This window comes from Rattus norvegicus, chromosome 4, assembly GCF_036323735.1.
Source record: "Rattus norvegicus strain BN/NHsdMcwi chromosome 4, GRCr8, whole genome shotgun sequence".
In the NCBI taxonomy this organism is placed as follows: domain Eukaryota; kingdom Metazoa; phylum Chordata; class Mammalia; order Rodentia; family Muridae; genus Rattus; species Rattus norvegicus.
This window is the reverse complement of record NC_086022.1, coordinates 79,502,240-79,529,780: the sequence shown is the minus strand read 5'-3', so window position 1 is coordinate 79,529,780 and position 27,541 is coordinate 79,502,240. Positions and strand designations below refer to the sequence as shown.

The window sequence follows — 27,541 nt, the reverse complement described above, 5'->3', positions numbered from 1 at the left end:
CCAATTTCGTATTTATTTTTTCTCACCGTTTCCACCAAACGTCAGTGAAATTAGTACATTTCAGCTACAGAATCGTTAATCCTTCAAGGTCGGTTTCAACTTCACCGGTCTTTGGGCAGCTTCAACGAAAACGTGGTCTTAGCATAGCTGACTTAACCCGGAATTTTTCGTTTGCTCTCTACCCCCGCCCCCCCAGAGGTTGTTTGGTTTGGGTTAAAATAACCCTGCGGACCACAAAGGGAGCTGGGGAGGGAGGGGGTTGAACGAGTTCTCCAGAAGTTTAGTTTCAGGCACCGGGGAACATATTTGGTTGTGCTTCTTTGAAATTAAAAAAAAAAAAAAAGGTAAAAGGAAAAAAGGAAAAAAGACAGACACGTTCGAAGACCTAAAATAAAAGATGAGCTCGGGGCAGTGTGTGTCCGAAGCCACGACCTCCAGGCTGGCCCCGGGTACCACGCGCTCCCGGACTTGGGGAGAACAGTTAAAGGGCAGGGAGCTACGAGCGGAAGCCCACCCCTCACCCACAGCACAGCCAACAAGGGAGCAAAGGGTTATTTTCGCGCCACAAAATATGCAAATACAGGGGCGGCCGGAGGGCCAATGGGTGGAGACCAGCTAAGACTCTAGGGGCGGCAACTATCGATGATAGGCTCGCTGCCTCCACCAATCGGCGAGCTGCTCCGGCGAGGGCGGCGCCTCTCTCGGCGCTGGGTGAGGGTCTGAATCCTGCGGGGCAGCCCGTCAGCGTCGGAGCCCCGCCCTAGGTCGCTTTTCCCCGCCATCGGCGGCCGCCCCGCCCCGACAGAGCAGACATAGCCTTCGTTCTTTCTCCGTGGGGACCGAGCATCCTCGAGCGTGCGCCCGCCTCACGAGTTTACAGGCAGTCTTCATGCATGGATGCGGCCGGGTGGTCAGGGCTCCAGCTGCCCATGAAGACTTTCCCTTTCGACCGGTTCGCCCTCTCGTCCTCGCTGTGCCGAGCCGGAGAAAGGAAACAAACCACCCCATCTTCTCAGTTCCCGGGCACCATGTTTAATACAGATAGAAGTGACAGATTCCGGAGTGAGAGCACACCCAGGTCTCGGATCTCGCCTCTGGTTCGAACAGAGTTCTAGCGAGCGGTACTCGAGAAGAGTGAAACGCGCCCACCCGCGTGAGGGTGTCGGGCCCGGGCCCGGGAGACTTAAGGCCGCCCTCTGCCCTGCCCACAACCTGTGGCTACAGCAGCGGTAACGAACCTCCTTCTAGGCATACTTTAAATTACACAGAACCTCAAACATTTTACTTTTTCTGGTCATCAGAAGAAATGCAGCTGTCGAATGTGTAAACAGATGGGTGGGAGTCCATCCTCCGTGGAATTAATATTAATTAGGGAGCTACAGTTGCTGAAGAATCTGTAGTGGTCCATATACAAATAATGTGAGAAAATTCTTTAAGGCAGCCATACAATTAATGTACGAATTTGAACAGTTAGACATTGACTTCATATACGTTTTGGAAAATTCATCAAGTATTTTTTTCGCTCGAAAAGCTAAATTATTAATTACCCAGTTTTTTGGTTTGTTTTTAATTTTGCCACGGCGTATATACTCAACCTCTCACATGTTTGGAAGATTGGAAGTGGTTTATGTCTACTTCCTTTTTGATGTTTCAATATTACTGGAGTGTTAAGGTCCTAGACAAAGTATCCAGTTTGTTACAACAATAATAACATTAAATTCACAGGAGCCCAGGAACGTATTCATTAAATCGCCACACACTTGGTTTAAATTCCAGCTGTTAAGACTTGTTTGACAGTGACAGACAAACATAATTTATCCCATGTTTTAAAAGTAGTTATTTCGTTAGGTATCATTTTTAATAAAACAATACAGTTATAAGGGGGTCATACAATTTGGTAGCAAGCTGATCGGTTATTAAAAAATATTAAGTTATATGATCAGACTCTTAAAGTGATGTCCAGAAAAGCAAACATTACGAATAAAAACATTTCTCCAAATAGGCACATGAATTAAGTACTACAAAAATAAATTCATAAATTTTATATTGATATTTTTGAGTGCCACAGAAGCTTAAAGGAATATATATTTTCCTTGAGAGCTATTTCTCTTTCAAAATGCATAAAGGCGAAGGATAGCTTTTTTAAATAGCTAACTTATAGCCTTAAAAATTCACTTCCAAGGTTGTTATTTTCAGATTTTCAATAGTTTTGAATACTGTGTCATAATTCCATGAAGACCAATTTACTAAATTAAGTTAGTGAAAATACTGTTAAAGTGTGTTTATATTTATAGTTGGGTTTGCTTAGCAGGAAAGAAAAACACGTTAGAAAGAGCAGTTACATTTAAAATGGATGATCTGACATCTTCCGGTTACTTAACACAAAATTGTAAGTTCCTTTTACAAGACAAAATACTCTAGATCCGTTCAATAATTTCACGTTTAAAAAATAAGCTGCTACTTGTGTTTTCTTTGAGAGATATTTTAAAGTATTAATAAGGTTTTTTTGAAAGAGTACACCATATCAAATTATCAGTTGCTGAAGGAGTTTGTAGTATGAAGCCTATGTTCTCTATTCACGTTTTTTCAACTTGCAAGAGTAGCAAAACATTAGATTTTTTGCCTATATTTTCTGGTTATATAGAACTTAATTTCAGTCATCAAAACCCGGCAATTTCTCTTTTCCATAAAATGCCTGTTAAAAATATATCACAAGTTGTCTTTGAAGCCTTTGAGTAGAGCACACAACCATTAAACCACAGTTGAAGGTGCTCACAAGGACAGAGGAACTGCCTTCTTTCCGTATTCCTGCTCTCTGGCTCACATTTAGTAGGCTCAGGAAAGGCTCCACCGGGCCCAGACCCAACCCCCCAACCACCATTGTGCTCGTTACCTACAGGGAAAATTATGAATGGCTCTCATAGTCAAAGGAAGGGAGAAAGAGCCGAGGAACAGTTCCCCAGCGCGGCCGCCACCTAAGGCTGACGCTGAACAGGGTTCCCTGAGAGTCCCAAGTTCTTTATCAAAAATTATTTAAATAAAAGTATCAGACCCCCCCATCCCGCCCCCCCCTCCCCCTTCGAAAAAAAAAAAACCACAGGAAGCGAGGGTTTCCCTTTAAGTACCGACTTTTCCCACTCGGCCACCCCCAGCCCCACAGCCTCCGCCCCGCGCCCCTCCCCCACGCGGCCAGCCCGCCCCCGGCCTCATTTATCCAGAGTCTTCTCGCAGCCGAGCAGCCAATGAACGGCGAGGCGGAGAGCCACCCGGAGCGCAGGCGGAGGAGGTGTCGCGTAGACACCCGCCCAGGACGCCGGCTCCCCTCCCCCACGCCGGCCCGGGCCGCCCCGTTCGCTCGCTCGCTCGCTCGCTCGGTTCCCGGGGCCCGCGAGGGGAGCGGCACTCTGCCCCCGGGTTCTACTTTCCCCGGTCTTCAGAGCCACCGTGCGAGTTCGAGATTGTCATTCAGATTTCGTTGTTAAGTGGCCCATTTTTCAAAAAAAAAAAATCGAATGGTTAAAACTACCGTAACTGCAACCGGCGGGACCCCTTAACCGCTTCCTGGTCTTAAGAGAAAAGGATCGTTCGTCTGACCCTCCCGAAGCTCGGACCCTTTCGCAACTAGCCGTGCCAATCGCGCCTGGCGCCGGCTGCAGCGGCTGGGCGCTCTCCACCCCCTCCCCGGCTCGGGGTCCCTCGCCCAATCTCGCTTCCCCTCCCCCTCTCGCTTTTTTTTTTCTCTTTCCTCCGAAACCCACTCTAATTGAGGCGCTGGGATTCCTCACGTGAGACGTTGATTTGTAGTTTGAACACGTGGCTCATTCAAAAAGCCGGACACTCGGAGCGGCTGCCCCCGCCCCGCTCCCCTCGCCGCTGCCAGTCACCCCTCGGGGTTTTTTACGGGGAGGCGGCGCCTGCCCCACGTAGTGTGATATTTTCACAGCCCGCTGGCCGCTGCCAAAGGGGCTGGGGAGGAAGAGACAAAAAGTAGTTTCCCCCCCCCCGCGCCTCCTCCTTTCTCTCGCTAATCCCGCCTCCTCCCCAGAGTTAGGAAGACTCGACGCTGGGCTCGTCGCTAGGTTTTTTTCTTTCTCTCTCTTTTTTTTAATACCCAGAAGAGGAAAAAGGACCCTGGGATCTGGTTTTCGCCCGCCGCTCCCGTGCTTGGGTCACTGTGTGTGGGTTTGAAAGGCGAGGGGAGAAGAACAAAATCCACCGGCTCCATCCTCCGCCGTGGGTGCTTTTTAATTTAGCATTTTTCCTCGGGTTTTAAAACAACCCCCTCTTCACAATGAACAAATTGTACATCGGGAACCTCAGCGACCACGCCGGCCCCGCGGACCTGGAAAGTGTCTTCAAGGACGCTAAGATCCCGGTGGCCGGCCCCTTCCTGGTGAAGACGGGCTACGCGTTCGTGGACTGCCCGGACGAGGGCTGGGCCCTCAAGGCCATCGAGGCGCTTTCAGGTGGGGCCCGCGCGCGTGGTCGGGGCGTCCCCACCTCCGCAGCTGCCATCCGGGACTCCGCTTGCGGGGCGGGCGGGGGTGGGGAGAGGGACGCGCTGTCAGTCGCGGGGTGCGGCGCGTGCTGCAGGCCGGGCCAGGCGGGCCTTGGGGCCCAGCGTGGACGCCCGCCGGGCCCTCTCTCTGCCCGCTGTCCCCCAGCCGTGGGGAACAGAAAGTGGCCTGAGCCTCACGCCGGAGGGAGGCCGCGTCCAGGCAGTCCGGCTCCACCCCGCTGCGTCCACCTCGCGGGGTCGTTGGAGCGAAAGGGGCAGGTGGGCGGCGGCGGCCGGCTGTTGCCAGAACGGCAGCCTTGCCACGCGCGGCGCCGCAGTCCCGGCCCGTGCGCGCAGCCGCGGCCGGGGTGTCTGGGTGCGCTTTGCCTGGATGCCCGAGGGGAGAACAGCTGTCCGTGCCTTTCGGTTTCCACGGTCCCCGCCGGACTGGAGGCCGGTGCCTTGATGGGTCAGCGCGTGTGGACCAGCACCCTGGCCGCCCAATCCCCTCCAGGCACCCTGGCTCTTTAATCCCACCGCCCAGTGCTCCAGGCCAACCTGGACCGGGACCAGAAAGAAGGCCGCGCGCCCCCATGGCAGGCTGTTTGTTGGGGGTCTACCTCTTGTAGATCTTGGGGTGCTGGGTGGCCCTCGGAGGGGGCCAGGAGACAAAAATTGCAAGCCAAGTGGTGAGCCTGACTATTGCTCTCCCTCCCCAGCTTTCTGCAAGTTAAAAAGCCACACCCACCCGAAGAGTCAGCTCTGCACCGTCGCCTTGCCCTGCTCCTCCCTTGTCCTTGAGTCGGGTGGGAATCTTGGGGCCCTGCTGAGGTCACCGAAGCTGGCTGTGTTTTCTCTTAGAGACTAGATTTCAAGGTGGGGAGAGCCGCTGAATCTAGCTAGTCGTCTTGCCTCTTGTGTGTCCACAGGTAAAATGGAACTACATGGGAAACCGATGGAAGTTGAGCACTCGGTCCCCAAACGGCAGAGGTGAGCCGATTTACCTTTTTTTTTTTGGCCCCTTTTTAGGGAGGAAGCACTGAACACAAATGAAAAGTAGGACCCTTTGGCTCACACGCTGGGGCCTCGGTTCAGCTTGCTCTTTTTCTGCTTGCGTTTAAGTTTATGGCAGGTGTGTGTGCGCGCGTTGATCATTCTGGGACGTAAATGAGGGCTTGTCTGCGGCCCTTGCTTCTGGGTTATTGTTCCTGTTATAAAAGCCTGTCAAGGAAGCTTTCGCAGCTATATGTTCTTGGCAGAGCAGGTTTAGCCCCTTCAACTGACAATCCGAGTTTCAAAAGGGAATAGTCTTTGAGAACCTACGGGATTTAGAATGCAGGGCCAGGACAGATGTGGAGAAGCTGGTCAGCCGTGGTGGGCGCTTCTAAGAGAGGAAGAACACAGTTGGCTTTGCTCTGGTTCACTGGCCAGCCAGCGGCCATTAGAACACAGTGAATGCTAGGGTCCTGGGGCCTTTCAAACACTCCGAAGTTTTTTTGTTTTTGTTTTGTTTTGTTTTGTTTTTTTCAAACAGTGCCTTTGTTCCAGCTTCTCCTGCCCCTTACAAATAATCACCAAGAGACGGTGAGGGCTGGGGGGAATCTGCTACTTCAGTGAGATTTCTCTGAGAACATTTGTAGCTGTCACTTTACAAAGTATTTGCAGGCTATTTTAGCTACTGAAGCTTTTTGGAGAAATGGCTCTTTTTCCCCCTCTGGACTCTGTAACTCTTAACTGGAAAGACTGTTAGCCTGCTGGGTTTTGTAAGGTGGGGCGGGTTTCTGGCTTGCTTTTCAATCTCACCCCCCCCACCCCCCTAACCTGGAGCAAACAATAAGCTTGAAGTTAATTCAAACCAGGGCTGTGTGTGTCTGGTTAAGTATTTCTGAGAGTGTGCTCTGGGGGACAGAGGGATTTGCCCTGCAGAGACAGAGAGGGCAAGAAGAATGCTATGTGACTGTTTTGAATGAAGCTCTCTTCCACATGAATCATTTCACATTCCTGGTTTTAGGAATAAACTGGTGTGGATACTTGTAGATTTCTTTTTAAGTCCTTGCTTAATTTCCCCTAAGATAATTGGGAAGATATTTGTGTAACCTGATTTCATATAGTAGAATGTAGTCTTTTTTTTTTTTTTTTTAAGTCTTCTAAAGTAGATGTGGATAAAAAGTATCAAATTGATCTTGGTTTCATAGGAATTTAAACAATTGAGGGACAAATCATTTGCCCTTAGGAAGTTTAGAGACCTAACCTGTGAATCAGCCATTTTGGAAAAACGAAACTTATTGTACACAAGCTTAGTTGGTTTTATGTTTATCCAGTGTATCTTAGTGTTTGTCAATCAGTGCCCCACTCCCCGCCCCCATCATTCTGTGGCTTCATTTATGCAGGTGAGCACTCTTCTGCTTGAGCCACATCCCCAGCTCTTGGCTTTTTAAGCAACTGTTGAATTAAAAGTAAGCAAAACAACAAAACGAAAAAACTGGTGCCAGAGGCCTTCAGCTTCAGAATCCTGGGTCAGGGCAAATAATTATAATTAACAAAGGAACTGTTCTGAACTTAAAACATTAAATGTCTTTTTACATTTAAATTTAAAAACCTTAAATGAGTTTTTCAGCTACAGCTAATGTGTTGACCTCTATTTGCTGTATCCTCTGCCTTTTATTTTCGGAGTTAATGTCTCCCCATGTGTGGAGAATTAATTTAGGAACTTTGGTAACAACTGCTAGTCTTACTCCTAAAGCTCTGCTTAGCCTGAAAACAGTTACTTGTTACTTTTGAATTGCAGGGTTCCTCTTTTGGAAAGCTAGGAGACAGTAACAAGTGGGGGCAAATGTTTACTGGAAGCTTCTTCAGTTTATTAATAACGAGCTTTTCCTCCCCCCCCCCCCAAATGCTTAGCCCAGTGACGTAAACCTTACAGGTAGATGGAAGTAAATTGACTGACCTTTTCTTTCTGATTTGGGAGCAGTTGAATGCTCAACATCCTTTACTGAATTTTTTTTTTAAAGATTTATTTTCATTTATGTGAGTACATTGTAACTGTCTTCAGACACACCAGAAGAGGGTATCGGACCCCATTACAGATGGTCATGAGCCACCATGTGGTTGCTGGGAATTGAACTCAGGACCTCTGGAAGAGCAGTCAGTGCTCTTAACCCGTGAGCCATCTCTCCAGCCCTTTACTGATATGTTTTGCATGAAGACTTTTTTATGTCTCTGGGAAATTTACTGTTTATCTACATTACAGTGTAGGTTTAACTGAATCTTGGGACTGTGCAGTTTTCCTTATCTGAACTCTTCGGTCATCTCACAGGCTCTGGAAGAGGGTCAAGAAGTGACCTGGCATCTACATGCTCGCTCACACACCTCTGGCAAGGCTAAGAGGTGACGCTCATGCAGATTACTTTGATAGCGATTGCACAGCACAGGCGGACGGAGAGATGGCCAGGCTGGCCTGCTGGACTTTGGGATGGAGTTGGTTGTGCCTTGCGGTCATTTTCCACCACTGTGTTGGCATCTGAGGCAGGCACGCCTACTTGTAGGCCAGTGACCTTTATACCTGTTTGCAAGGCATGTCGGGAACTGGGTGCTGGGGAATACTTCTGGCTGCACTCTGAGAGGGATGAACGGGAGCAGGCACAGAGGTGATTGGATGCTTGCAGGCTAGCTGAGTTGGGCGGGGCCCTTCAGGAAAGGGTATTGTTGAGTTTGGTTCAAACCAAGCTTAGTTCCCCATTACTGAAGTCTCGAGGGAATGTGGAAGGAATGTGGCTTTTCTGCATTCAGATGCCCCTCTGTTGTAGATTACAGCAGAGTGCACAGGGCCAGAGGACCCGTTTGCAGAAAAGCATGCTTTGGACTGTGAGATGGTGTTACACACCCTCGGCTCCAAATTCAGAAGACACAGCATGGGAAGGCTTGATAGCTTCCTGAGGCAGGCCTGATTTTTTCCCCCCTCTCAGATTTAAGGTGAGTGAGGAAGAAGTCTTGCCTAGGAAGGATTGTAGCAGTGCGTTTGGGCGAGCCAGTGGTGTCTGTGGGGCTTCTGGACTCTGCTGTCGGTTTATGTGCAAGGCACTGCTGCCCTGTTTTTGTTGTGCTGTGGGCTGTTGGGCACCAGAGAGGGAATGGCAAAGTTGCTGACGCTGCAGAACTGAGACACGGTGGTTTTAGCTAAATTTCCATGACTTTCAGATTTGTGTCTCTTGTTTCCTTTTTCAGTTTTTCACAGCCTGCTCATATTTGATCAGACTTGTGATTTATTTAGCTCATAACCTTGGTTATGAATATTTGAGTAAAGGAGAGAAATCTTAAATGTTATAGTTGATGCGTACGGAGAAAGGTCCTTGAAAATAGTTTGTGGTACTAACACTCAAGTGCTTCATATTCTTAATAAGATAAAGGGAACAACCTATTTTGATACTGTAATCTTGGTCTTACGGTGTCAGTTGAGTAGAAGTTACTGGGTTACTGAGTTAAATTAATCTCACTGTAAGTAAAATGGCTATTTAAACACCAGTGGGTTGCTTCAGTGGCTGTTAAATGTAGACTAGGAGAATGCACTGTGCTCATGCCCAGGACATTGTAACTGCTGACTATGGGGCCAACTTCAGAGTCAGGATGGCAAACCCTGTTTTCAGTACAGAACATTTAAGCACAAGGTATTCCCTAGTGGTGTGGGACAGATGAGTCTCACTTTTGAACTGTGGCTGGACAAGAATTTGAAGCAGAGTTGTCCTTTGAGTGCAGAGCGTGAGTGACTAAGTGGTTGTGGCTGGAGGGTTTTTTGATTTATTTCTTTATTTACTTTTTAAATTTCCTACTTGCTCAGTACAGTTAGAATTTGTGAGATTTCTTATTTTGGCCTTAAAAGAATTTTTAGGAAGCAAACGGATGTTGCTAAGTAGCTTCTTCCATGTTTTGTTCACAGTTGCTCCGAGAAAGATGTCACTGAAATGTCACATGGGAATGGGGAACCTGGCCTCTGATCTTGGCCCTTGCTTTTTACCTGTGTGGCTGCAGAGGCTCAATTCAGGACCAGACACCTTTTGTAACAAACTCCAAAGGGCATCATTTGATCCTAGGTTTGGTCATTTTCTGGAAGCAAATGGGTTCTCAGATAGGCTTCAGACTTGAAAGTGTACAACAGTCAGGCAGTCCGTGAGTGGAAAGTCACCTCTGCTAGGCTCGACCCCCTCCTTCGTGAGCCCTGCCTGCCTCTGCGCACTGTGTTGGTTTAGGTCTGGGATCTTGAATTAAAGTGGGACTGTTGAAGCACCTCCTTTTTGTGAGAAGCTCTCTTGCAGCATCCAGGCAGCAGCTCCAGTGGTAACTAATGCTCGAAAAGTATGAATTTTCCCCTCGCTCACTCTGACAGTTGCTTTGGACTGGGAGGAAGGAGAAAGATGGTTTGGCTGTGCTATTCTTAGCTCTGTTTCCTCTATCGACTGTTGCCTCTGATTCAAGCTTCCAGAGTCACAAGACAGGAGGTGGCACTGTGGTAGCAGTGACCAAAGGATTGGCATTCTTAGTTAGGATTTCTGCCCCATATGTCCGATGTTTACAGACTGACTTGTACTGCCAGGGTTTTGCTCTGAGGCTGGGGGTAGGCCTACTTTGCAGTGCTCTATTAAAATTGAAGGTGTAATTTATCATGACCGGAAGTTCTGTCTGGTAAGTGCTTAGCATTAGTGAATAAATAGTATCAAATATTAACATGGTATGTATGTGAGCTTTATTATCTGAAGCGAGGGACTCATACCAGTCCTACATGTTTTAGAGAATTATCCTGAGACCATTTAACTTGATTAGAAAATAGTTTGAACTTACTTTGAAAACCGTAGGAGAGCTATAAGGTGAAATGGCCAAGTGTAGTGTTTTTCTTTTTCATTGAAGGGTAGATCTTGCTGTGTCACCCAGGCTCACTGCAGATTCTTAATTCTCTTGCGTCAGGCTCCTGGGGGCCATGATTACTGGTATGTATTACCATGTACCAGACTCCAAGTTGCTTACATATCTGGTTTTATTGTCACTTAATACTTGTCTAGGGAGAAGAGTCTGCTGTCATCATAGTATTGCATTTATCTGTCTGCCCAGCAAACTTTAGCAAAACTTACTGGTTTAAATAAGTTTTCTCTGGTGACTGGGCTTCTTGTTTCTCAGGCTGGGCCTCATGCTTGCTGTGTAGCAGAGGATGATCCTGAGCTCTACTCCTGCAGCCTCTACTTTCTGAGTGCTGGTTACGACATCAGCCACCACGCTTGTGTGCTGGGGGCTGAACTCAGGGCTTTGTGCATGCTAGGCAAGCACCCCACTAATGGAGTTACAGCCTCAGCCTTTTTTAGTTCATTTCTTTTGAGATAGGATCTCACTCTAATGCAGGCAGACTTGGAGAGCCTTCCACCTCAGCCTCCTGAGGTCTGTGTTCATAGGTGTGCACTCTTACACTTAACTTGCTCTTTCTACGCCCTCCTTGCCCCGCCTCCCGCCCCCATCTTTCTATTGTCAACACGCAGGTTTCTCTGATTAGCTCTGGCTGTCCTGGACCTCATGTTGTTGTAAACCAGGCTGGCCATTGAGCTCAGAAATCTGCCTGCCTCTGCCTCCCAAGTGCGGGATTAAAGGCGTGCGCCACCAGCTGCCTGGCTCTTTCTATGTTTCTGTGAGTCTGTTAGGTGGTTGGTTCTGTCCCACGTGATTTCATTTTGGGTGATTTACTAAAGCTGGAATAAAGAGTCCTAGAGGAGTCTCCCCCATAACTGGCCCCTAAGTGCTTATCCTTCTAAGATCTTGGTGGCATCTAATTATTCAGTAGCCAAAAAGGTCCTCCCCTCCACCTCTCTCCCGAGAGATTGCACATTGTTATCTCTGTCTCGTTCCATTAATTAAGGAAATTCATCAGACCAAACTGGGTAAAAGAAAGATAAGGAAATAGTCTGTCTGCAGATGGTAAAGTTGTGTGCAAGATCAGCAAGGGAGGAGTTGGTGGGAGGGGCCATCTTTACATACACAGGTGCTGGGGATTACAGTCAGCATAGGAAGCTCTACCACGGCATTCTAGCCCACCCCTTTATTTTTTGGACAAGTTTTTTTTCCCCACATAGCCCAAGACTGGCTTTGGGATTGCCATGAAACCCAGAATTATCTTCGGTCTTAACATATACTTGGGAAATTTTTTGATGTTATTTCTGCTAAAGGGGCTACTACTGGCTTCAAATGCTTGGAACATAAAACATGTGAACATTGGACCAAAGGTGTACCCTAGTGGTAGAGTGCTTATCCACCATATAAAAGTCCAGGGTTTACTTTTCAGTACTGAAGACATTTTAAAATTGTTTTTATCAATAGAAAGCAGAGTCAATCACCATTCACCAGCAGGAGCATTATTGGAGGGACAGATGCTGGGGCGCAAGTAGGAACTTTACTTTGGGCAAGTTTCTAGTAGAAATAGAAAAGAAATGGAGAAGATGTTGTATCCTTCAGTCTGGAGCTTGAAGGAAGAAAGAAGGTGGAGATGAACATTAGGAGACTGACTATATGAGCTTGAAACCATCAAATTGTTCGAGATCCTCAAGGGACTGAGCCTGAGGCTCTGGGCCAGGTGAAAGGAGAAACCACCATGTGTGGGATGAGAACTAGCTTGGCGCCACACAAGGAAACTCACCAACAAAGTGAAAGTAACTTGGCAAGGCAAGCTCTTTTTGTAAAAAGGGTTCACCAGAGGGGCTGGAGAGATGGACCCGTGGTTTAGAGCACAGCTCCTCCACGGCTCCTCTCCCAGAGGATTCGGATTTGGTTCCCACCATCTATGTGGCAGCTCACAACTGTCTGTAATTCAGCCCAAGCGAATGCTTCCTCCTGACCTCTCCAGGCACCAGGTGCCCATGTGGAACACATACATAGACAGGTAAAAAGACTCCTACACAGAAAATAAGAGTAAATCAGGCTCTAAACGAGTGGGGAGGTGTCTGTATGTGACTAGCAAGTAGCAAGAGAGATAGTCACGTTGGTGGTGACTGTGTCTCATCCCTGATGAGAGTTTGACCTCAAAGTCTGATGTGATTGGCTACTCAGCAGGTAGAATGGGGAGAAGTTTCTGGGAGTAGGAGACCTTTTGGGGCTCATTGCCTTGATAGGAAAAAACCCCTTTTCTTCACAGTGGTCAGATAGAGGGAGTGTTTTGAGGAAAACACTGGAAATGGAGGTGCAGTCGCCTGGGTTGGGTCCTGCTCAGGAGTTCTGTGCAGTAGGTGAGTGAATATGTGGGTGGAGGGAGGGTTAGCTCTCAGGCATGGGTGCAGAGGAGATGGCCCAACACTCACGAGGTTGCTAACGCAGAGGACCCAGGACTCACCTGGTGGCTCACAACCACCACTACTCGAACAGCCTATTCTGACCTGTAGGCCCCAGTCACCTACATGATGCATACACAGACACACGTATTCATGTAAAATAAAACGGAAAATGAGAATTTAAACGATCTGCCTCCCTTTGCTTCCAGAGTGCTGGATTAAAGACATCACCACCACACCGAGTTAACCAAAATAAATAAAAAAAATCTTAAAGAAAAGTAAGCAATAACTCGGTCTTCTGGCCCTGCTGCTCTGAGAGAACGGTGTTATGATGTCTCAGTGACCTGACATAGGGCGTTTCTTCCAGATTTCATGTGTTAAGCTCTTGGGTTGTGGTCTTAATTTCTAGGAACAGTTATTAGCTTATTATTTCTAATCTGTTAGAGCAGCAGGGAGAGCCCCTAACGTTAGTAATCCTCTTGTTCAGCAGACAAAACCTGTGTGTGGCATCTGACCATGCCTGGTACCTTTCAGTATTTCTGGTGGCTGTGAGCTCAGTTTCTTTGACAAATCACACTGCCTTTTACTAACGTACGTTTGGCAAATCCCCCAGAGCTGTCTTAGCCAAAGAGTGAGGTGAAGTTCAGCTCTCCTACAGAACATGATGCGCTGACAAACAGAGGTTGAAACTGGTGGTCAAGTCATTATGCGTAGCATAGGCTAGTTTTAATTAGTTTAGTTGAGTCTTACTCTGTAGCTCAGGCTGGCCTCGAACTCGAATTCTCTAGTCACAGCCTCCCCTACTGCTGGGGTTACAGGCATCTATCACTATACCTAGCTCTTTTTTTTTTAAGTTTTATTTTGTTGTTTTGTCTTTTTTTTTCCCCCAGAGCTGAGAACCAAACCCAGGACCTTGCACTTAAGCATTCTACCACTGAGCTAAATCCCCAACCCCTTAAGTTTTATTTTATTTTTGTATTTTTTTATTGATTATGTTATTTATTTACATTTCAAATGTTATCTTTTTCCTGGTTTCCCCTTCACAAACCCCCTATACCCTCCCCCTGCTTCTACGAGGGTGCTCCCCCCCCCCACTCTTATCTACCCTAGCATCCCCTACACTGGACATCAAGCCTCCACAGGACCCAGGGCCTCTGATGCTAGACAAGGCCGTCCTCTGCCGTGCTGCCTCATCACACCCAGCTCTTCTAAAGCACTTTAATCATTTGGTTGTTTTTGGATGCTGGGAGAAGTTAAGTATAGCTTTTATTTTACTCGTAAAACATGAGCTACAAGAAATATGATCTTTTGAAAGTGCCTAAATTCCTCCTTAATTTTTGAAAATCTCATTCTAGATGAGAGCAGGCTCCTCAGTTGTAAATTTTACCTTTGATGGCCACCTTAGCTGAAGGAATGAAGTACTTTCTTAGCTTAACTGATCTTGAGGGACTTGGCTTCCTGTCATGACTTGTGTTTATCTCTGTAAGTTCTTGATCAGTATCAGTAAGATGCTATTTGGGGCTGAAGAGCTGGCTCAGCAGTTAAGAACAGGTTAAAAGTAGGCTTTGCTCTTCCAAAGGTCCAGAGTTCAAGTCTCAACACCCACTCATAACGACCTGTAACTCCAACTCCAGGTGATATAACTTCTGCCTCCTCAGGCACCTATATACACATGACTTACACAGTACAACACATACATACAATTAAGATTAAAATCTTTCTTTAAAAAGTGCTTCTTTCGGACTGGAGAGATGGCTTAGCAGTTAAGAGCACTGGCTGGTCTTCCAGAGGTCCTGAGTTCAATTCCCAGCAACCACATGGTGGCTCACAGCCATCTGCAATGGGATCTGATGCCCTTTTTCGGTGTGTTGGAAGACAGTGACAGTGTACTCACATAAAATAAATACACCTTTTTTTAAAAAAAAAATGTTGCTTTTTTAATATATCAGACACCTACTGTTTTCAAGGAAGGAAAATTAAACAGACAAAAATTCTTCTGTGGTATTAGTTGCTTTACTGGAGGATTCTTCACAGAGCCTTGGGAGAGGAGAATGGCCCTCAGCACTACATCGAGGAGTCCACGTGGCCCCCTCACATTGCCCAGCCCAACTGACGACCCTCTCCTCATTAAGTTGTGCAAATCCTCGAGTGGATTACACGGCAGCCCCATCATGTTTGTTAGGATACGTCAAGGCAGAGACTTGTCTCTTGCCATATCTGAGGCCTGGAAGTCTTTGAAGGATTGGCTTATCACTGTTTTGCTTTAATAAAGACAGGCAAGATAGCTGAGAGTCACAGTTTATAACAGAGTGAAAACATTCAGGGGTCCTTGTTTTGTTTTTGGAGACAGGGTTTCAGGAGCCAAAGCTGGCCTTGAATGCTTGGCACTCCTACATCCCCCACCTATCCCCTGCCACTGTGATGCCACACCCAGCTCGCACATCAGTGTGAAGAAAGAAATCAAAGCCTGGTATAGTGGTCCATGCCTTTAATTTTAGCAGAGGAAGGTGGATCCCTGAGTTCCAGGACAGCCTGGACTACACAGAGAAACTCTTCCTTCTAAAACCACTGCCACCACCAAAGCCGAGACATTCGTCTTTGCTGTGTTTTTAGTGGCTTCATCTTACTATGAATGAGTTTTGTTCTCAGTGGGGTTGGGGTGCTGGCAGCTGAGAGACGTGACAGGAGGGTAGAGGCTGTAGAGAGGGATGGCCTGGCTTTTCCCTAGAGTGACTGTTACTCTGGGAATCCATTCTTAGGTTATAAAATGGCTCCTTTTTGTCCCGAGTTGCTTGGTAGGGTCCTGTTTGTGTTCTTGGAGTACTGAAGAGCCTATGCCCTAAAGGGTATTGGATATGAGGTCTTTGCTTTGGGTTCAAATCATAATTCCCAGTAATAGAAGACATGACATGACAATGTTTCCTTCCTTCCTTCCTTTTCTTTTTCCCTTTCATGAAGTTTTTTTTTTTTTTTTTAATGTGTGTAAATGTTTTGCTTGCTTACATGTGTGTGCTGGAGGTCAGAAAGGGGCACTGGACTCCTGAGGCTAGAATTGCAGCCAGTTGTGGGTGCTGGGAACTGAGCCTGGTCTTCAGGAAGGGCAGCACGTGATCTGAACTCAAGCTAACTCCAGCCCAGGCCTGCTCCAGTTTAAAGATGAGGAGGTTCAGGTCTGAGACAGTTTCTTCCATGGCCCCTGTAAGATCCTAGGGGACTAAAATTTTATAACACAAATTCTTTTTTTTTTTTTTTTTTTGGTTCTTTTTTTCGGAGCTGGGGACCGAACCCAGGGCCTTGCGCTTCCTAGGCAAGCGCTCTACCACTGAGCTAAATCCCCAACCCATAACACAAATTCTTAGAACAAGTATTGTTATATCAAAAATATACATTTAGCTGGGTATAGTGGTGTAGGCCTGAAACCCAGCACTTGGGAGCTGGAGGCAAATTTCTGTGAGTTTGAGGCCAGCTTAGTCTATAAAACAAATTTCAGGCCAGCAAGTGAGGCCCATCTCAAATAAAGCAAAAGAAAACCCAAAACAAAAACAACAAAAAACAGATTTGTAAGTGCAGTGTGTGCGGGGGCTGGGGGGAGCTATAACATTTCTGTTATTGACAGGATTGTCATAGGTTGACAATCAATAAAGCCTCTGGTGATGGTATGCAGGGTAGGTAGGAACTGCTGTGATGTGATGGTGCACCCTGTAATTCCCACACCCTGGAGGCAGGTGCAAGAGAGACTGTGAGGTTCCTAGGTCACATAAATGAGATCCTGTCTCAAACAAAACACACCAATACAAATCAAAACCAAACCTGTCCTTCAAGACTACGTCAGCATAGAAATGCTTTCCTGTGTTCACTCTGGTAAGTCTGCATCCCATCCCATTCTTGTTCTTGTTCTCCCTCTCCCTCTCCCCATCCCTCTCCTTTTCTCTCTCCCCTTCCCTCTCCTTTTCTCTCTAACCCCTCCTTCCTCCTTCCCCTCCCTGTGTGTGTGTGTGTGTGTGTGTGTGTGTGTGTGTGCGTGTGAAAAGTCCTATAAAATTAAGCCTGGTAAGTTATCCCTCTTGTGTCTGGGTTTGTGTTTTTTATAACTAGCACTCTGAAGTTTTTATCTTGCTTCAGAAGAAGTCACCAGCTCTCTGTGGTAGGAGCGGTGTTAAGTCATCTCCCGGGGGGGAGATGGTGCTGTTTCTACTCTGCTGACTTGCCTGTGTGGCCCCCTTGGTGAAGTGACTGACTCATCAGCCACTCAACTTACCTGACCTTGGGCTTCTAAATGCATCTTTTTTGCTGGATATTTAGTTTGCTTGGTTCTATTTTTAATTATATTTGCGTAATTTTAAAATGAACTTTCAATGTTAAGTTAAAGTAAAACCAGAAGATTCCTTGGAACAACAAAAACGAAGATGTGTCCAGCTTGCAGCTGGCAGATATCTGAGAAGTGAAAAACCAACAAAATAAAAATACATAAAAATAGATGTTGAGCCCGGTATTCAGGAGGCAGGCAAATTTCTGTGATTTCGAGGCCAGCTTGGTCTATAAAGTGAGTCTAGAACAGCCTGGGCTGCTCAGAAATCCTGTCTCAAAACTAAACCAAACCAAACCAAACCAAACCAAACCAAACCACCATCACCACTGAACAAAACAAAACACCCCAAACTAGGAAGTGATTGAGCTTCCCCAGAGACTCCCAAGCACTGGATTTAATTTAATTAACTTAGTTTACTTTGGAGATGGAGGCCTTGCTGTGTTGCCACTGGCCTCAAGTCATCAGGCTCCAGATTCGGAGCTCAGCCTCCTGGGTAGCTGGAGCTGCATAGGGTTGTACCACTGTGTTCAGCTGCAGTTCTTAAAATATAATTTTTATTTATAATAATTATTTTCTATAAATATGTGTTTGCCTGGGTGTATGTCTCTAGATCATGTGCATACCTGGTACCCAAGAGGGCCAGAGAGGGCATCAGATTCTTGGGACTGGAGTTACAGATGGTTATGAACATCAGGTGGGTTCTGGGAATTGAACCTGAGTCCTCTGGGAGAGCAGCAAGGACTCTTAGCCACTGAGCCATCTCTATGGTGCCTATTTTTTTTTTTTTTTTTTAAGATTTATTTTATGTATGTGACTACACTGTTGCTGTCTTCAGACACACCAGAAGAGGGCATCAGATCCCATTACACATGGTTGTGAGCTACCATGTAGTTATAGGGAATTAAACTCAGGACCTCTGGAAGAGCAGCCAGTGCTCTTAACTTCTGAGCCATCCCTCCAGCCTATGTCTGCATTTTTCGAGGTGAGAAAAGAATTGTTAAGGCCATGTGCAAATGGAACAACCATGCTCACAGTTGTTTCTCTGGTAGTTTCATGGGTTAAAAAGAGTGCACCCCTGTCCAGAACAGAAGTATAGCCACGTTCATTTTGTTCAACTAAATTACTGGGTAATGTCTATTTATAATATCTTTCAAGATTTTTTTGTTGTTTTTGTTTTTTTGAGACTGTTTTTCTGTGTAGCTTTGGCTGTCCTGGAACTCACTCTGTAGATCAGGGTGGCCTCAAACTGAGATGTACCTGCCTCTGGGGTTAAAGGTGTGTGCCACCACTGCCTAGCTCAAGATTTATTTTCTTTTGCAGTTATGCATAGGTGTGTGTGTGCGTGTGTTGTGTCTGTGTGCCTGTGTGTCTCTGTGTGTGTGTGTCTGTGTGCATGTGTGTTTCTGTGCGTGTGTATGGGTATGTGTGAATGAGTTTAGGTGCCTGTGGAGGCTGGAGGCATCAGATCCCCTGGACCTGCAGCTAGACACAGCTGTGAACTGCCTGACTGGTGCTGGCAACTTAGGTTCCCTGGAAGAGCAGCAGGTGTCCCTACCACTGAGCAATCTCTCCAGCCCTAGTTTTTATTTAGTGGCTTTAGTGGTTTTCTGTAACAGTGATCTTGCAAGTAGACTGACATTTCTGCAAGAAGTTATAATGTGTCAGGTACCCTAGGACCCGGCAGAGGGGCTCGGCCAGGCTATAGAATGCAGAGACCCAGGAATAGATAATAGAGAGGGGTGTGGAGAACAGCAGATGCTGGCCCATCCAGGTATGAGGAAAGGGACAGCAAGGGCTAAGGCATTTAAGAGTGTGTGTGTGTGTGTGTGTGTGTGTGTGTGTGTGTGTGTGTCTGTGTGTCTGTCTGTCTGTCTGTCTGTCTGTCTGTGTTAGAAGTAAATAGACTACAATCTGTTCAGGATTAAAGGGGCTCAGACGTGAGGCAGGATGATTTTGATTCAGGCTTGGCTTGGTGGCCAGAGCTGTGGTGGGCCTCTGGGAGGGACCTCATTACATGGGTAATTTCAGGAGCTCTCAGTTTAGTTGATGCTGTGTGCTGGCCAGTTTTATGTGAACTTGACACACCAACTAGAGATATTTGAAAAGAGAGAACTTCAATTGAGAAAATGCCCTCATAAGATCTGACTATAGGGCATTTTCTTAATTAAGAGTTGATGGAGGAGGGCCCAGGTGGTTGAGTGCGGTGCCATCCCTAGGCTGGTGGTCCTCGGTTCTATAAGAAAGCAGGCTGAGCAAGCCAGTAAGCAGTGCCCCTCCATGGCCTCTGCATCAGCTTCTGCCTCAAGGCTCCTGCCCTGTTTAAGTTCTTGTCTCGGCTTCCTTCAACGATAGACTACCATGTGGAAGTGTAAGCCCAATAAACCCTTTCCCCCTCAGCTTGCTTTTGGTCACAGTGTTTCTTCACAGCAACAGAAACTCTAACCAGGACATGCTGTTTGGTTCATGGTGATTTGGGATTATTATGGAAAATGTGGTGTCTGGGTCAGGTTTGGGGTCTGCTCCCCTGACAGTCTGTTGAGTTGCTTTTGCCTCTTTTTCTCTCTGTGGGAGTGGCTGTGCCCCATAACATTCCATGGCTTTCCTAGCCTTCTAGGGTAACCTCTGGTGAGGTAATCGGGGTAAGGTATGATTAGTGCTACCAAGCCTGTAATAAGGATGACTGCACTCATGTTATTAACGTTGGTTATGGTAAGACAATTGTCAACGGTGATGATTAAAGCTCCTGGTATTATTTGATTTTTATTGAAGAAACTCAAAATGAGGTAATGAGCTTTTAAAGAAAAACATGACTGGTCCTTTTATCTGCACATATTACTAACAGTGAAGTTAGGGACCACAGCTAACACAGGGAGGAGAGCCAGGGGCGTGCTGGTTTTGGAGCCATACAAACCACTGTTTGTATGAGTCCCTGCTAGCTCTGTGGTGCTCAGCAGAGTGATGGAACTTTCTGCCTAGTTGTTATTGGTTTTGGTATCTGAGAAGAGGGTGGTGACATTGATGCACAGGGTCGGTAGCAGTTAGATGTCGGTGGAGAGCTTCTTGGGTTCACTGACATCTACATGGAGTTGGCACAGTGGTGTTTGTGAATTTACCACATGGCAAAAGAGAAGGAGGGAGGAGTCTGTCAGTTCTTCAGAATCCCATCTGTGGGGCAAGTAGAACTGGGCCACCAGACAGAGGAACTAGCAAGGCTGATTCAAAAAATCTGCCGGTAAATCTCATAATTGAGAATGGTAGGCGTTAGAATCAGTTCCTGGTCAGACACCTGTCTTGGAATATGACGTGACACCCCACTAAGAGGACCGTGACAACCGGATCATATAGCATAAAAACCTAGAGTGCCCTATGCTAATGGGGTATCTAGATAGGTCCCAAGTGTTTAGCCAATGAGTTTCCCTTCCTGGGCATTTCTTCCTGAAAAAGGTATTTAATCTCTGGTTCACCCTGAGTAAGACACGCATTCTCACTTGTATGATTCAAATGGTTTGGACAAGCAAGGACTGTCTTCTTCATCAAGGGTGGCTGTACGGGGAGGCCTTTGTTGTAGGGAGCCACACCTAGATCTCCCTAGGAAGGCCTCTCTTCCAGCCTTTCTGTACTTTGGCATTCACTCAAAGTTAAACTGGATTTTGCCTCATGCTCAGCACAGCACGGCTGTGGACTCCTGTTCCCAACTCCTCGAGGTCCTGGTGCACAGGAGGATGGGAACCACTATTCTCAACTCCTTGAGGTTCCCAGCAGTGGCTGGGTAAACAGGAGTTTGAGAACCACAACGTCAGTCTATGTTTCTCTCCCGGAAGACTACAGACCGGGACCCCTATCCTAGACTGCGTTCTGCTTTCCCTGCGCAACATTCTGGCAGCACTCCAGTTCCCAGGAGCAAGGCAAGATAAGAGTGGGTTTCAGAGGGACATATCTGGAAGCTGCCTGTAGAACAGATACCCAATCGTAATGGTTAGGGAGCGCCAGTTAGAGCGGCATTTTCTGTCTTCACTGCTTGGAGAAGAGTGAGTGAGTAAGAACCTGGGGGTGGCAGGAGTGTGGGGAAAGGATGCTCATGCAGCCAGAGAGTGTGCACGCTGGCAGATGGGCGGCTGGCGGGTGCTCACTCTGGCAGTACAGGTTATTATATGTTACCTAAAATACTTGGGACCAGAGACATATCAGATTTCTATTTTTATTTTTTGGATTTGGGAATATTTATGTGAACTTTTTCAGTTTTCTTAATCTGAAAACTCCAAAACCTAAGCTTGTGAACTGTGATCTCAATAGTTAAAACAGCTTGAGAATTCAGAATTTTAGAGATGTTTGGACAAGGGCAGAAAGCAGCCACATCCTTTGCCAAGAGTGGACAGCTGCTAAAATTCTCCCTTCCGAAACCTCCTGAGCGTGTCCCACCTTGATCTCAGCGCGACTGTCTTCCAAGCTCCTACCAGGACGGACCATTAAGCCCTGCTTACAGTGTTTATCTACTTTTCTAGTCCAAAGTCCCAAAGTCTTTAATATTCTGCCAACAGGCAGCAAAGTCAGCCCTGTTACAGAAGTGCCCGAGTCCATGGTACCAACCTCTGTCTTTTTTCCCCTTAAGACAAGGTTTCTCTGAGTAGCCCTTGGCTGTCCTGGAGCTTCCCCTGTAGACCACCAGACTGGCCTTGAATGTGCAGAGATCCATCCCCCTGCCTCTGCTTCCTGAGTGCTGGGATTAAAGGTGTCCACTACTGCCACCACCTAGCACTGACTTCTGTCTTAGTTACTATTTTGTTGCTATGAAGAGACACTATAACCAAGGTATCTTATAGAGGAAAGCATTTACTGGCAGGGTTACAGTTTTGGAGGGTCAGTCCGTATCATGGCAGAGAATATGGTGGCACACAGGCAGACATGGTGCTAGAGAAGTAGCTGAGAGCTTTACATCCTGAACCCCAGGCCGGTGGAGAGCGAACACTGTGTTTGGAGTAGGCCTCACCTCTAATCCTTCCCAAACAGTTCCACTGATTGGGGACCAAGCATTTAAACATATAAGCCTATGGGAGAGACATTCGCATTCAAACCACCATGCTCAATGTCTTCATTAGGGTTCCCATTGCTGTGAACAGACACCAAGACAACCCTTATAAAGGATAACATTTAATTGGGGCTGGTTTACAGGTTTAGAGGTTCAGTCCATTACCGTCAAGGCAGGAACATGGCAGCATCCAGGCAGAAATGGTGCTGGAGAAGGAGTTGAGAGTTCTAGATCCTGATCCAAAGGTAGCCAGGAAGAGTGTCTTTAGGCAGCCAGGAGGAGGGTCTCAACTTCCCTCCCACCCCCGACCCCCAAGTGACACACTTCGTCCAACAAGGCCACATCTCCTAATAGTGCCACTCCCTGGGCCACGTATATTCAAACCCCCACACTCATCACATTTTAATTTTTTTAATTAAAAATACTTTAGGTGCATGAGTGTTTTGTCTGCATGTTTGTGTATACGGCATGCATACCCACTGAGTTCAGCAGAGATGTCACATCCCTTAACACTGGAGTACAGATAGATGCTTATGAACCACCATGTAGGTGCTTGGGAACCAAAACCAGGCCTTCATCAAGAGCAGTGCGTTCTCTTAACCGCTGAGCCATCTCTCCAGCCCCTTTACCTCAGCTTGTCAAGAATTGCTTAGGGGATCCTGAAGGCTGCTAACTGAAATCTGCAATGTTGGTGCATTTTGGGCCCTGTGACATCAGGCCCATTGGTTCTCCTTGTGTTTTGAGAGGATTTTAATCTGTGAATATTGAGGAGCTATTTGAGGTCATGGTAATGGGTAAAAGTTATTCAAAATTCTAGTTTTACTTAAAGCTGAAATTCAGTCATTTGGAAAGAAATATTGGAGGAAAAACCATCTTATAAGTGATGTGTCACCCGATTCTGGTTTAGAGTCTGTCTGCCACCCACTGAAGTATAAACAGCCACTGTGTTCCTGAAGCGTCCTCAGGTGCACATAGTGCTTCGTGCTGATGTGCTTTCTGTGCACCTTTGGTTTTTAGTTCATAGCGGTCTAAATGGTGTGTCCTCAAGAACTTATTTTCACAGCTTTGATGTTAGGACATTATGAGAACAAAATATGTGTAATGTTTTACTGCAGGTGCCCGTGAGGCCCTCAGGGACTGGGCAGTGAGACTCGCTGCTTTGCTTCATGCTACTGGCCTGGCCAGCAGCACCAGCCACACAGATGCCAGCACAGTGAGCGGGGCGGAGTGACATCCACCCGAGCGATGTCATAATAATAGTCTTGACTCCCGCTCGCCCTCGGGTGCACAGCCTGCACCGTGGGAATAACAGTGCACGCTAATGTGTGCTTTGACAATGCTTGGATCAGGTGTTCTTTGTGAGTGTGTGTTTACACCATAGCAGCAGATGGCAAGAATTTTTATACAACTGCCTGGTAGGGGATTTCATACAAAAAACAGATGTGAAGGACAGAAATGTAAAACACTAAACTAAAGAGGGAAAAAACTAAATTCATAAAAATATTTAGATTAATTAAAAGGAACCTAAAAACAAGTGTGAGGGCTGGAGCCGTGGCTCAGTGGCTCAGAGAACTTACTGCTGTTGCAGAAGACCCAGGTTTGGATTTCTCTCACCCGTACGGCAGCACACAACTGTCTGTAACACCAGTTCTAGGGGGGTCTCAAGCCGCCTTCTCACTGCCTTGGGCACCAAACTCACGCGTGGTGTACATATGTAAGCAAAACCAAACAACAACAACAAAGAAAAGCTCAAAACATCCCACTGTAGTGGTTTGAATGGGAATGGCTTCTCCAGGCTCATATGTTGAATGTTTAGTCGCCAGGGAGTGGAACTAGTTGAGAAGGATTAGAGGTGAGGCCCTGTTGGAGGAGGTGTATTACTGGGTGGGCTTTGAACTTACAAAAGCTCAGCGCTCTCGCGCTCTCTCTCTCTCTCTCTCTCTTTCTCTCTCTCTCTCTCTCGTCTCCTCCTATGGATCAGGTATAAGGTCTCAGCCTCTGGCCCAGCCTTGCCTACGGGCTGCCATGCTCTTCGCTATGATAGTAATGGACTGGCCCTCTGAAACTGAAAACAAACTTCCAATTAAGTGCTTTCTTCTGTTAGTTGTCTTGTCGTGGTGTCTCTTCACAGCAATAGAGCAGTAACTAAGACAGACAACAATAAATAATCAAAAGGCCAGCTGGTGCTGCTTTATTCACAAGATAAAGTGCAGCCTCGGATATAAAGGGCCTGCTTCTTATAATATTTGCACTGACTTTAGCGTGAATTGACAGTTCCTGTTTCAAGATACCATTTGATGGCTGCACTGCCAGTGGTGACTGTGGTTCTGTTTCTGAGCCTAACCTGTGTGTGTGTGTGTGTGTGTGTGTGTGTATGTGTGTGTGTGTATGTGTGTGTGTGTGTGTGTATGTGTGTGTGTGTGTATGTGTGTGTGTGTGTGTGTGTTTGGTGTGAGCCCATGGCTTTTACTTCACTACTGCCACGATTTGCTGAGGTAGAGATTGTGTTTAAAGATCACTTATTTGGGGCTGGAGAGATGGCTCGGTGGTTAAGAGCACTGGCTGCTCTTCTAGAGGTCCTGAGTTCAAGTCCCACCAACCACGTGGTGGTTCACAACATCTGTAATGGGATTCGATGCCCTCTTCTGGTGTGTCTGAAGACAGCTACAGTGTACTCACATACATTAAGCTCACATACATTAAGTAAATAAACTCTTTAAAACAAGGGGGCGGTCGTCTCACTCTGTAGCTCAGGTTGGTCTGTAATTCATGATGTGGCCCATGCAACCTCCAGTGGTTCCCCTCCCTTCCCCCACCCTCATCTTCCACCTTTACCTGCAGAGCACCTGGCTGAAGTGCCAGTTTACTTTTTTTAAGATTTATTAACTTTATTTATATGCATACACTGCTGTACTCTGAAGAGCAGTCAGTGCTCCTAACCAATAAGCCACCTATTTAGCCCTGAAGTGTAGGTTTTTGGGTGAGATTTTGAGTATGGCAAAGGCAGGGATTTCGTGCCAGGGACATGATTGTGGTCTGCGGTTCACTGGCAGGTGCGGGGGTCTTTGTTTAGGCTTCATTTTGGGTGAATGTTTTTAACTTCTTGTATACATCAGCTACCTAGAGGCCGTAGAACTAAAGCACCTAGCAGTTCCTAGGATATGTCTGTAAGGTGGAGGTCATTTTTCATATGAACGATGTGTTAAGTCGTGAGTACCGCGTTTGTCCTATTGTGTATTGTTTCTGTTGCCTCTGACAGTGCTGACCAGATATGGGCTATTTCATTTCACGGTAATGCATTTCCCCAGACAGTGCTGACCAGATATGGGCTATTTCATTTCACGGTAATGCATTTCTCCAGTCTGCTGTAGTATGAGGGACTGTTCGTACAGTCACTGGAACCAGCAGACACTTTAACGGCCACACACACCCCCACCCCTGCACGCGCGCACACACACACACACACACACACACACACACACACACACACACACATGCTTATTTTTGAAATGGTCATGATTAACCAAAGGCTGGGTAGTTCTAATCTTCAGTCTGCTACCTCAGGCCCAATCAGGGAAGTGACCAGTGACCACTTACCTGAAGTCTTACATGGCTCGTTGGCTCTCTCTCACCTGCAGCTCCAAATCTGATTCATCTCCCATTGCATCCTTGTGGTCCTCCTCTGTCCTAGCCCATCTCCCTTTACCCAGCCATTGGTCACTGGCTTCTTTATTGATCAATCAAAACCCAACTGGGGACAAGGGCCTTCAGTGTCGGACATGCAGATTCCCAATCAAATCACAGCATGGGAACCAATCCCCAATGGGGCTCGTCACGCAAGCCCCTGCGTTCAGGCTTGTTCTTGGATTTTTGGGTGAGTGAGGAATGGACCAATGCAGGATGGTATTTGTTTATTTAATACTGTGTGCAAATCCAGGGGCATAAGTTTAAAGGACATTTTTGTATGACGATGAAAGGTTAGAAAACTTAAAATTACATAATATACATGCAGACGTTGAACCCATACAGTAAGTAAAATTGCCCCCTCAGCTGTCACAGATGCAGGCACCACCATTTTCTCTGGGGAAGATTTACATGCACACACGAGCATCTGTTGGTTGGAAAAGCCATTTTAAAGGCACCTTAGAATTTGGGAGGGGAAATTTGTTTTACTCCGGGATGTTCAATACTATTAAAGTACCAAATCTCAGTTTAACAGTGTCGTTCATCATCTGTGGTCTGCTGACGCAATCTGCCTGCTTAAGGGTCTTGTCCCAAATAGGACAATATTACAGTAGGACAATATTACAGTAGGACAATATTACAATAGGACAATATTACAATAGGACAATATTGTAACATCTTAGTTGTTTTCTTTTTACATTTATTATCTGGAGTGTGTGTCAGGCACATATACCATTGCATACATGTGAAGGTCAGAGGGCAACCCAGAGGAGTGTGAGTTCTGGAGATCAAAGTCAGGATGTCATCTCTGTTGACAGTGCCCTTACCAGTGCTGGCCCCATACCTTAGTAATGTTTTTTAAATATACGTTTGTTTTTAAGGATGTATTTGTTTGCCTGACAGTATATATGTGTACCAGTACATGCCCAGTGCCCATATAGGTTAGAAGAGGATGTTGGGCCCTGGGATTGGAGTTCGGTTGGAACCACATATGCTAGAAACCAAACCTGGGTGTCCTTAAGCACTGAGCCTCGCTCGTCCCTACCCCCAGGCTTCATTAGTGATCTTTGTGCTGCTTCACATTATTCTGTTGAGAGAACTCCAGCACGCGGCTTGCCCCATTACCAGTTGTGAAGGAAGAAAGGAATGTGTAGTTTAACCAAAAGCCCAGAGCTCTGAGCACTCCCCAGGTAGAGCTTCTAAGGAGCGCGTGAGTGTTTCTTCACCAGTTGGAGCTTGCTTAATGCTCTGAATTAAATTCTAAACAAGATGAAAACTCGTGAGCAGCTCTCTGGCTTGGTGAGTTAATGCTACCTGTGCTGGCTTGGGAGCCTGAGTTCAGTCTCTAGGACTTGCCATGGAGACGACCTGGTTCCTGAGCACTGACCTCTGACCTCTACATCCACATACTTCACAGTGATAATTAAAAGCGATTTTTTTTTTTAGAAGGGTTCACTTTGTATCTCTGGCTGTCCTAGAACTCACTCTGTAGGCCAGGCTGGCTTTGAACCCACCTGCCTCTGCCTCACGAGCTCTGAACTCAGGCCTGTGCTGCCAGCACCGCCCAACATAAGATAATTTAAGTTTTTTGTTTAAAGTTTATTTTGTGTGTGTCACATTTGTGTAAGTGCTCACATGTGTCCAGGTATGCCCCACATGTGGAGGCCAGAGGTCTGATGTATGTAAGTGTGGGCGTGTGCATGATGAGTGTGAGTGTGAGTGTGAGTGTG

The 27,541-nt window shown here is 46.6% G+C and overlaps 1 protein-coding gene across 5 annotated transcripts in view; it reads left to right on the top strand.

The window, feature by feature from the left end:
* Window positions 1-3,857: 3,857 nt before the first annotated feature.
* Window positions 3,858-27,541, top strand: part of Igf2bp3 (insulin-like growth factor 2 mRNA binding protein 3) — a 134,557-nt gene continuing 110,873 nt past the window's right edge. Inside the window, exons 1-2 of one of the 5 annotated variants that reach the window (XM_063286033.1) lie at window positions 3,858-4,466; window positions 5,428-5,488. In XM_063286033.1, the coding sequence (XP_063142103.1) occupies window positions 4,292-4,466; window positions 5,428-5,488 (236 nt within the window). In that variant the 5' untranslated portion in view covers window positions 3,858-4,291. Of the gene's footprint in view, window positions 4,467-4,705; window positions 4,778-4,888; window positions 5,188-5,427; window positions 5,489-27,541 lie in introns of those variants that run through there. The other 4 variants (XM_017592993.3, NM_001372112.1, XM_063286031.1 and 1 more) reach the window with 4 other exon arrangements.